The sequence below is a fragment of the Apodemus sylvaticus genome, chromosome 1 (assembly GCF_947179515.1).
Source record: "Apodemus sylvaticus chromosome 1, mApoSyl1.1, whole genome shotgun sequence".
NCBI lineage: Eukaryota > Metazoa > Chordata > Mammalia > Rodentia > Muridae > Apodemus > Apodemus sylvaticus.
The window spans coordinates 36,637,237-36,648,548 of NC_067472.1; the positions used below are offsets into that span (position 1 = coordinate 36,637,237).

At 47.3% G+C, this 11,312-nt stretch overlaps 1 protein-coding gene across 1 annotated transcript; it reads right to left on the bottom strand.

Annotated features, from left to right (window-relative positions):
- Nucleotides 1-1,606: 1,606 nt before the first annotated feature.
- On the bottom strand, nt 1,607-6,812 carry Dmrt2 (doublesex and mab-3 related transcription factor 2). Its single transcript, XM_052172745.1, has 3 exons — nt 6,282-6,812; nt 4,681-4,783; nt 1,607-2,675 (listed from the first exon to the last, which is right to left on the bottom strand). Exons 1-3 carry the CDS (start codon nt 6,810-6,812, stop codon nt 1,618-1,620), a joined length of 1,692 nt encoding a protein of 563 aa, XP_052028705.1. The 3' UTR covers nt 1,607-1,617.
- Between the last annotated feature and the right edge of the window lie 4,500 nt (nt 6,813-11,312).

Below are 11,312 nucleotides of genomic sequence, written 5' to 3' on the forward strand. Positions count from 1 at the left end.
GGGAATCAAACTTGGGTCATCGTGAATGGCATCACCTTTACCCACTAACCCATCTTATTAGTTCCAAAACTTGAACTTGACTGGGAGTCCACAACTGAAGAACTGAAGAACTGAAGAACAGCTATCTATGTTCATCTCCTGTTGCTTTTTTTTTTTTTTTTTGAGACAGGGTCTTGTGACATAGACCCAGAATGGTCTTTAAAAACACCATCCTCCTGCTTCTGCCTCTCAGGGCCAAGATTGCAAGAACAGCCTGGCTGATGTAGTGCAGGGCCTCAGACCAAGGGCTTCCTGTGTGCTCAGCACGCACTCAAATCATCCATGGCCCACAGGCCACCGTAGATTAGTTTCTCCACACGTGTCTCATGCTCCTTTCATCAAACATCTCAAGCAACACTTAATATTTTGTTAAGCAAGGTAAGAGGGTAGCAAAGAATTTACAGATGTGGGGGGGGGGGGGAGCTGCCCAAATTCTGTGACAAATATTCACAGGCTTCAGCAAGTGGCAGTTGATAACATTTGAATAGTAAATTTTTTTTGTTTTAATCTCAGAAGAAAATTATGCTGACAGCCTTTGAGACAGATACACCCACAGGAGGAATAAACTTGTAGCTAGGCAGCAGCTGAGAGTTGACACAGCCTACATCTAAATGACTGCTGTCACCAAGCCTTCAGGAACAGTGAGCTAACTCAAGAGCTAGGGGGGGATTTGACTCCATCATGGGCTAAATGGATTGCACCCAACAAGGGGGACTTATTTGTGATCACCGGCAAGCTAAAGATATGGTGTGTTCTATTAAACAACTAGAAATGTTTCTTTTCCTAGAATGGAGGCTTAAAACTTGACATACAGAGCCTGCCCTGAGGAAGAAATGGGCCCAGGTGTTCATAGTCGTCCATCCCCAAATATGCTATCAAAAGTCCATAATCTTATTGTACCTGGTTTCCCTTTTAATTATTTCAACTTTGTCAAACCATATTATATTTAAGGCCTATCAATATATACAGTTCCAACTCCTCTATCCTCAAGCTCCCCTTGCCTCCACCTTGAATATATATATATATATATATATATATATATATATCCAAAAAAAAAAAATCAGGAATGTCAGTTAGAGGAAGAACATTCACCCAGCATGTATGAGGCCCTGGATTTTTCTCATACTATCTACAAAAAAAATTTTTTTTAAAAGTCATTATAAGCTCATAGGTATTCTCTTGTGGCTCATAGGGACCATTAAGAGTGCTTGAAAGTGCATAGACTCCTAGAAAAATAAAGAATGAAATTCTAAGACACAAGCTTTTTCATCTAGCCAGAGACAACTGTTTGCCTCAACAAATACTGGCTCTTTAGAAGACAGTGTTATTTTTATTGCTTTTTGGAATGCTGTGTAAAGCATAGATAGGCCCTTACAATTTGCACAGTAAGTAGTTTCCATCTTTAAATATACTCGTGTGATAAGAAAAGATACATGCAGAGGAAATACGTAAGATCTTAAGAATCGGTCATTTACATTAGCAATTTCTTTATACACGCATCTTAACTTTAAAAAAAAAAGGCATCTGCCAAGAACCTTTGAGACTGGAGAAAATCCAGCTTCCCTTGTAAGCAGCCCTTTACTGAGAGACATGAGTGACAGCAGATGAAGGCCTCTTAAGAATAGATTCGACAGAAAACGACAACGGCTCATTCCCTGAGAGTTTCGTTCCAACTTGTTTGGCTACGAAGAGGTCTTTTGCACATCTGTCTATTGTAAATGTGTACTTCTGGTTCTCCTTGACCAAACACTCTCTGTGTTTCTTTGGGGTCTCTTCAAAGGCTTCTTTGACAAATGGTGCTTTCAACTCAGGGCCTGATTTGTCGTTGAGCGTCTGCTGGAATACTGAGTGGAATGGATTATGTTTAAGTGGCAAAGGATGCCTAGTGTTTTCTTTGCTGATCTTGGTTAAGACGTGCCCTTGAGCTGCCAGGCAGTCCATATCAACAATGGGAGAGAAATTCCGACTGGGTGGGGAGAAGGCAGACCTTTCCGGAACAACCTGGTGAGCCTGAAGATCAGTTCTCGAGGCTGGGACCTCAGACAGATGAGGCAGCACCAGAGAACCTTCCAGTTTGGGTGGCATCGTGTCATGTTCCACACTAAGCCCATCCTGAACTCTGGTTCCTTTCAGGTCCCAGCCGGCTCCAGATTTCAGGGCTTGGACAGAAGTGGTAGCATTTAACAGGTATTGCTGGTACAGAAGGGTGTCACTAATGGGACCGCACTTGGGCCAAACTAAAAATCGTGAGGACAGGGGATATTGTCTGTAAGTTGTGGCCACACTGACGTTAGAAGAAATCAGTTCCATATTCCCAGACCCTGAATACTGCATAGTGAGATCAAGGCAGGTAGGTAAAAAATTACAGAAGTCCTTGCTTGGCAACTCTCCTGCAGTGGGGTTATAGACACCTTTGTAGGAACTGTATTCAGGCCCAGGTACCATACGGTTGGGCAGGAACAAGGCAGCGGCTTGAGACGTTTCTAACATCTCCCTTTCTTTATATTCTCTTTCCAGCATAATGTTCTCCAGCTCCTTGTCAGCAAAGGCTCTTCTCTTCCTCATCCTGTCACTGACAGGTGGAGGTAGAGGAAGGGTCCCTCCTAGATAAGTCTCTGCTGTCATTGGGCGATAGCCTAAAATAAGCAAGCGTTGGGGGGGGAAATAGATTAACATTCCGACAAGAAAAATCTGGAAATTCAGAAGGCAAAAGTTACATCACAAGGCACAGGATGATCAGTTACGATTCCTATCACTGCTATTTTAATACCAAGAGCGATACAGGTTTGATTTAACATAGTTTCCCTTTGAGGAACAGTTGCCACATGGTAGCTTCTGGCAGCCATTGGTTTTGTTGATATAGGCATGTCTGCTTGCTTGCTTCAGCAAGTGTAGTGTATCGACTGAGATTTGAGTATTCTTCCCAGATCCATAGAAATCTGTCCACCTTATTTTAATTAATGTTTCATTGCCCATATTATCTTTTTTTTCTTTTTCTGGATTATTATAAAAGATATCTATACCTACAGCTGATGCCACTTTTATTTTCTAAAGATGTCTCATTATGTACACATTGTTACAGCTGTAGAATAATCCAAGGAGAACTAGGAGAAAAAGAAAGAGAAAATTAAAGATTAGGAAGGAGAAAAAAGAAGAAGAAAAGGCATGAGAATAGAGAGAAGTGAAGAAAAATTTAAAAGAGCAGATAGCTAGCCCAGACACACAGCCACACAGGGGACACTAACAATTTACCAGGCTTCCCCTTGACCTCCAGAACAAACAAGGTGAGGTAAAACAGTGGGGGTGAGGGGAAGATACACTGAGGTACACTGAGAATAACAGTTCTCAAACATTTTCCCCCAAGTTCATTCACATTGGCCAAACACCAAGAGGGCTGAACAAGCAGGTCATTGGGATGCAGATGGAATCATGCACAGTTCATGAGCAGAGGCAAAAATCAAAAACAAAAATCTAATGCAACATAAATAGACTGGAGTACGTCGCCACTCCCAAACACTCACCGGGAGCTGATTTTTCTGAAGAATCCAGTATAGACTTTGTATTTACACAGTGGCAAGCCCATTATACTCATTTGCAAATAAAATAGAAGTTGAAAATTATTGTTTCCACTGGGCTAAGGGTTTGGCAGAGAGTTATTTACTTGAGTCGACTTTTCCATTGAGACCTCAAGTGTCTCAACTTGCTTTGGCAAAAGTTCCGTTTATCGATGTGGTCCCTATCGTCATGGATGTTTGCCTGCCTTGTAACCAAATTCACTTTGAGTTCTCAAGAACTCTTTCTAAGGTCAGAAGTGCACAGCGCAGGCTGAGACACACACTTTAAACCTGTCCGGGATCAGCTAAACTCAAGAAGGCTCACAGGAAAGGAAGAAAAGAAAAAAAAAGAAACCACAAACCGACGGCTTAGGAAGGAAGCCCTTCTTTTTAAGCTGAACTTCGGGCAGTGGCAGCGATTGAAGTAAATGTAACTTCCCTTTTGATAAAGGGAAAGGAAAATTGGTGTTGGCCAGTGCTGTGCTTAGCGGCCATGCTTTAGAAAATCGTCACTATTTAAAAAAAAAAAAAAAAATGAACGTGTCTCTAGGATTTGTGGGAAACAGAGGCAAGGGGAGAACTTGACTAGCAGCTGCCCAGTGAGCCTTCAGTTTTGCTTGTTTGATTCAAAGCCTTTCCCACTCTGCACCCTTGACTGGCAGAGGCCAAAAGGAGGAAGTGTGGAGAAGCTGCAACCATCTAAACTTCCAAGGAGAAAAACACGCTCAAGAGTGAAACCTGAGGCTAGAGGCGACTCTTGGTCACAGTAGCCTCGCTTGCTTTACTTTGACCATTAAACTCCTTCAATAACTAAGAGTGTTGGGTGGTGGAGGAGGGGGAATTTTAAGGATCACTTGACAGTTAATTTTTCTATGTCCCCCACACTTGGGTAAATTTCACCAAGAGCAGCATCAGAAGAGGGTAATATTATTGCGGTGGCAAAACCTCTGTGAGCTTTTTGCCCCTAGGGAAACTTTGTAATGAGAATTAGCTCCTTCCTGGGTTAATATATTGGTCATACATATAAATAATAAGCATCCCTCAACCCGGTTTTTAAAAACCAAAGGGCAACTTGAGCTTATTTTACCTTCTAAAATGCTTTTGGCCAGCAAACTCGGTGCCCTGACTTGCCTCTGGTATACTGCTTTCCGATCGAAATTATTCTGTTTCCCAGAAAGCCCCTTCTTGTCCTGCAAACAGGAGAAACAATTGTGAGGGTGGCAGAGCCGCATCCAGAAAGCCTCTGAACCCTCCCCAGCCTTTAACGCATTTGTTTTGCCATCTCTTAAGGAAAAAAAAAATTTATTCCAAAAAAAAAAAGAAAGAAAGAAATCGACGGGAGTGCTTCTTAATCTCAGCAAAGCTAAGAACATGTGTGGAGCAAAGTGAGGGCCACAGTTGAGGAGACTTTCGGACAGAGCCGGGAAGGACTAACTGGGTGGGGGATGGTGGCCTCCTCAGGGTGCAACCATTAAGCTGAAAGTGACCAAGCTGTCCCCTACCGCGAACTTAGGCGGAATCCTATTGGGCAGAACATTGACTACCTCTCAGGACCAAAAAACAGGGTGATTTCTCCCCTAAGTGGAGTAGACAAGATGGGGTCTACAGAGGATGAGGGGGTCTTCTGTATTTGTCTAGTTCCCTGGAGGAGGTTGGGTACCTGAAGGCAGAAAAAAAACCCTTAAGGGACACCAGCCTGGGTACCCTCTGGTTACTGCCAGGTTACTCCCAATCCAGTGGGCTGTGGGAAAGCCCAGTACGGCAGAACAGGATCTAGTCCAATTAGGAAAGAGGTTGAAGCCAGGGCCAGGGCCACCTGAGTCCCCAGAACTGTCTGGTCAGATTGCCCGGTTTCCCTTTGGAGTCACTGACTACCTTCGGTGGCCTCATTACCTCCCAGCACCTGTCTGCAGGAGAAGTCAAATCTATTGTCTATCCCGGGGACGGGGGACGGGGTAGATGATCAATTGCAGAGCGCCATCCTTGGGCCCCTGAAACAACCACAGTAATAACAATAATAAAGAATTCAAAATTTTGCCTAGCCTCAGGTCTGAGAGGAGATTCCGTGAAACCTGCATCACTTCCTCAAAGCAACAAAAGGAATATAAACTCCAGGGTTCAAACGTCTCTGGAGGAGAAATCCTGACTCCTCACAACAGAACCGCACCTTGGAGGATGCAAAGACCTCTAAGCATTCTCAGGCAAGTCACATAGTCAGCAGCCTTGGGCGGAGGGGCCCCTAACTCCACCAGCATTTTGATCCCATCTGGAAAATGGGCACCAAGTCCTGCCTAAGCGTCAAGGTAGGGTGACTGCTGAACAGTGATAGCTGTGAATGCTGCTTCATCCTGACTGGACACACCGCTCTGTCAACCGCCTTCTGCAAAACTAACCCCGAAATTATTTTTAATGACCTTTCCGTGGTGTCCCAAATGGACCTAATTACTTTGCCTGTCTTTGCTTTTTAATAAGAGACTTTGCCAGCACTTTCTGCAGCATAGCACTCGGTTTTCCCTCTGGAGCCCCGCAAGTTAGTGTGGACAGAGTGTCTGCACCTCTCCTGCCAGGCCAGCCGAGATCGAGGGTCACTCGGGGAATATGGGTGAAAGCCCAGCTCCCTGCTGTAAGGGATTCCCCATCCCGCCTGGGCGAGCCCTGGAGACATCCCCGGAGCCTGTCGGCACCCACCTCTGTGGCCTGCTGCCTCCGGAGCGCCACCTGGGCGGCCATGACACGCTGGCGCTCTACCACAAGCAGGCAGTTGGCGCATTGGCAGTCCCGCCAGCGACAGAATCGCTTGTGGCCCTTGAGACAGGACACCACGCCGTGGTTGCGGCAGCGTGCGCACTTGGGCGTGCGGCTCAGTTTGCGCGGCTCTGCGCCGCCACCCGCGGTGGCACCGCGCTCGGGGACTGCGGCGGCGGCGGCGGCGGCTGGCAGCGCCTGAGCAGCAGGCGGTGGCCTGGGTGCCAGTCCCTCGGGCTGCTCTGGCCGGCCTGGCACCTCCGGGGACGCGCCGGGCTCCTCGCCGTCACCCTCGTCCTCCGCATCTTCATCCTCCTCTTCTTCGTCCTCCTCTTCCTCCCCATCGGCCGCCGATGCACTGGGTTCCTGCGGCGTGGCCCGCAGCAGAGTCCCACAGCCACCCTCCTCCAGCTCTAGGCTCTCCACGTCGATCTCCCAGTCCCCGACTCCCGGAACTGCCTGACCTTCCGTCATGGCACTAGGCTGTCCTTCGGATCGGTTGCCCGCGCGCTAGGGAGACAGAAAAGAGGCCTGAAGACCCCGCCCGTCGCAATCAGGGACACACACACACACACACACACACACTTGAGACTCAGCCCAGAATTTCTGCAAGGCCAGTCTCCCCCTTACCCAATTTTTTTCTGCTCCCTATAATACGGGCCACATGGGTCTAGAGGAGCCGAGAGCCACAACTCAACGACGGTTGTATTTTACTAATTCTAAGTGGTCTGTGCACCTGACCTTTAACCGGAGTCCTGTCTGGCCTTTCCAGACAAGTCACCCACTGACCTTACTCGCTCGCTGGTCTAAGCCATTTGTCAGACTTTTCCACAGCCAGCTAACATGGCCATGATAAATATAAAAATGTCAGCGGAGCAACTATCTTTCTTTTTATTACAAGGGACCTTGAAATCGCGTTTCCCAAACATCTCTCACTGACCTATGCCACCCGGAATCTAGAAAGGTCTTCTCATCCCTGCCCTTTCCCTAAACCGAGGCTATGCTATTATTATAGGAGGGCCCATGCACACACAGCGGGTGAGGAACGCTGGCCACAAAGCTGGTCGGGTATCAGTAGTGCTTGGGCCGCACAAGGTTGAGGGAACTCGAGTTTCATCTTTAAGGCAAGACATCCAGAAACAGAAAGGAGCCCTCCCTGACTCCCGAGCAGCGGCGACAACACAGCACTCACCAAGAATCAGGTGATCTCGGGCTAGCAACCCAGTTAAAAGATAGCCAGCTTCAGGATCGGTCCCCCGAGCTGCAAGCAGTGGGAGCAAACAGTACTGGGTCTGAGGCGGCGGGAGCCCACTGGATGGTGATGCGAGACTGAGGCCGGAGGCGAGTCAAGTCCTCCGCAGCCTCACCCTGTACATTCCAAATTCTGCAAAGTTCTGTTCGGTCCCTGCAGCCTGGATCGCCTCACTTCTGGTCCAAAGTGGACGCGAAAGGTCAGGCCGGGACCCTGGACTCCGCCTCAGGCGCACTCTGCTTGCCTTCAGGACAGAGTCACCCACTGCAGTCCCGGACCTGAGCTCCCCTCCCTAGTATTATCCACCGCCCACCCCCACCCTCAGCTCCGCGTCCTCTGATTGGTCGGTTGTCAGGCGGTGTGCACGCCGATTGGCTGGGGTTCTCCGGCGGAGCGCCCTCCTCCTCCTCGGCCCAGCGGACGCTTCCCTCCAGCGCTCCTGCGCCACCGGAGTCCACCCGCCAGCCTTCGCAGCAGCCGGGTCCCTGATCAAGAAGCTAAACCTGAAAAAGTGGGCAGTGGTTGCGGCGGCGGAGAAGTCGCCTTTTTTCTCGCCGACTAGAGAACTAGCTGATTCTCGCACTCTTATACATCGCATTGTTCTCGAGAAGGTAACTAAGAGGTAGAGATCAGAAAGGTTAGCGTGGATTTCTATCGATATTACCATCGTCTCTGGTGTTTAACCAGACCGGCAGTTGGGCGGAGAGGAGCCACTCTAAAGGGGCACACTGGCTTCCTTCTCTCCGCACAAACAAGTCCATGTTTATCTTGCAGGACAGCGCCTAATTATCTTACAAATATCTGTATTATGTGGATAACTCTGAAGTGCAAAGCAGTTCCTTACTTTCATAGCGCTTGCAAGGCAGGTGGCAGCAACGACTATAGCCCGTCTACGTTTTTCTGTTATCAGTGGATAGCACAGTCCATTTTGGGGGCAAATAGAAATAATCCACGCTATTAGAAATTTTAGATACAAAAATATTCAATCTAAGCATGCATTTATACAAAACTTTAAAACATAACATCTTTTTAGCGTGTGTGAATGATTTTCAAGAAAACTTTCTTCCCTCTCTCTCACAAAATACCTTTCACCAAAATGTTTGAAACAAAGTCAGATTTCCCACGAATCCCAGAGAAGTCCTTTAAGCAACACGACATTTTATTATCTTAAGCTAAAGTTAAAATCCCAGTCATGTTTTTCCAGGCTCGCCTTTAGATCCAGCCCTCCGCAGGAAGAGCGGGTTAGAAAACACATTCGAAAACAGATTATCGGTTTCCTGGGCACGAGGTAGAGTGACAATGGATATTTGTTGAAGGGAGAAAATTTCTGAGCTGATTGTAACTTTTCTCAAATCCGAACCTGTCAGAAAGTTCCTTGTCAGTCAAGCTCGCCTAAGTGAGAACAAAGACAAGCAGTCTGCCTGCCTGCCGGAAGCGCAGGTATCCTCAGGCCCTTGTGAGGTAGAATTCCTCCTAGGTCAGGCTCAGGAGCTACAGTTGTGCCTACTTCTTCCTAGAACCTAGGCAATGTCCAGCTAAGTATATAAAGATGGCTTTCTGTATGTTCCCGTAGAATTTTTTTCTTTCAGTGTCTCTGGGGGGGTCTTGAGGGGCGACTTGTTAGTTGCGAGGCTCCCCACTGAGGCAAGCAAGAACCAACCCTTGGTACCCCTCCCTCTGCACCACCTAGTAATACCATGGATGAATTTCCTCGTGTATGGTCTTCCTTATCTAACTAACGCGCTGGTTTGATTTTTTTTTTTTTAACCTGGGTGGGAGCGTTTAAGTTCTTGACTACAGTAGAAACGCGTTTTCTAACCTCCATTTTCTCCAGTGATGAAAGTGAGTAGTCCTGAAAGACCCATTGTCCTCCAGGAAAGCTGGGGACCTGGTCAAGAACCTTGGACCAGGATAGCCTCCGCCCTGAAGTGACAGAGAGTAGCGAATCCTCTGCTCTCAGCCGGAAATTGTCGCAGCTGGTTTGCCAGTGGCCTCTTGGTTATTTGTTGTTACTGTTGTGGTTGCTTTGTTTTTGTTTTCGTAGCTCCCTAGCTCTCCCTCCCGCATCCCTTCAGATTTTAGCACTTGGAGTTAGGGGTAGGGCCTCCGTGAAAGGATTAGGCACTGGTCATTTGTTCGTTGGTTTGTTTTTGTCAAATCATGCTGAGTATTCTTCAGCGAGTGTGGACACACACACACACACACACACACACACACACAGGACAGTTTTCTACCTTTGCAAACAAGCAGTTTGTGCGCATCTGCCCTCCGACTGAAAATAACTGTAACTCCACCACTACTACCCTGCCAGATCACGTGAATGACAGGCTAGATTGTTATTTGGGGCTTGTATAGCCCCTAAGAAGAAAGAAGATGTAATAATTAGCCCTTCACCCGGAATTTTAAAAATGAACAGAGTTGAGAAAACGGGTTTGCTTGCTAGCAGATGGCAGAGAGTGGAGTCGGGATTGGAGCCCGTGAGGGGCAGCGTCCTGAACTGAAAGTAAACAGACTGTGGAGTCCAGGAGCCTTTGTACTAACATCACTAGAGAAGAAGACAAATAACATTCCTGTGTATGAACCCGGCAGGTGAGGCCAAAACAAGGAAATGGGGTTTGGGGTTAGGGGACCCTAAGGCAGGCGAATAGCCCTTGGGAGTGTTCTAGGGCTGAGACCAGGCTCTCTATTGTGAGGATGCTGGACCAGACTAGAATAAGGGGTGCTGAAGAGCCGGCCTCCTGGCTTAGCTACACCTCTAGCAGGTGGATGCTCCCCCACGGGGAGGGGCTTCTTCTCCAGCACCCCAAGGACGGGGAAGACAGGGCAATCACTTCACTGCTGTCTACTGATCCCCTTCCCCTCCGCCTGCTCTTTCCCCCGTGTGACTCCCTCCTTATACTGCCATCTGCGCGCTTCAGGACGCAGCTGTAATCAAGATCCTGTTGAATTACATCTTCCCTCCAGGGAACCACTTTCCCACCAGCGGCTGGAAAGTGAGATGGTTCTAGTGAGGAGGGTGGGGATTTACCCTAGGACAAACTTCAGGAAGTCCAGGACACTCCCACACTAAAAATGAAATTGTGTGTGCTTCTTCTGGGGGTAACCGGCCATGCCTTTTATTCCACAGCTACAGTAAACTAAATGTTCAGAAGAAATAGGGTCGAGGAAGCCTGAGCTTCTGCTGGTTATTCCGCAGATCACATGACTGTGGTCAATGTGTTTTGGGGTTTTTTTTATTTGTTTTTGTTTTTTGTTTGGTTTTTTGGGGTTTTTTGTTTTTTTTGTTTTTTGGGGTTTTTTTTGTTTTTTTGTTTTTTGTTTTTTGTTTTTTTTGTTTTGTTTTGTTTTGTTTTTTAGCATCTTGGGAAGAGTGACTTTTCCTGGCCTGGCATATGAAAACTTCAACTAGCAAGGATAGAGTAGTCACACTGTCAGATCTCCAAAGAAGAACTTCTTTTCTTCCAAGGGGATAGCACTTGCATCCAGCAAGAGCCTGGCTTCTCTTCAGCCACTCTTTAAAAGAAAAAAAAAATCCCTACAAGGAGCTTGAAAATCTATACCAAGTTACAGTTCTTTCCAGTGCTTTCTGAGCTGCTACAAGGCTCAACTGCAAGCTGTGGAGTTGGTTGGTTTTCTTCACATACTGGCCCACGTGGATGAAGATGGAACATACCCTGGCTTCTGACTCCCTTCACCTAACACTCACACACACACACACACAC

Coding starts and splice junctions, on each gene's coding strand:
- Dmrt2 (XM_052172745.1), bottom strand. CDS start 6,812: ATGACGGAAGGTCAGGCAGTTCCGGGAGTCGGGGACTGGGAGATCGAC. Junction 4,784..6,281: donor GGAGGCAGCAGGCCACAGAG/GTGGGTGCCGAC, acceptor TCCTGTTTGCAG/GACAAGAAGGGGCTTTCTGG. Junction 2,676..4,680: donor GGCCAAAAGCATTTTAGAAG/GTAAAATAAGCT, acceptor TGCTTATTTTAG/GCTATCGCCCAATGACAGCA.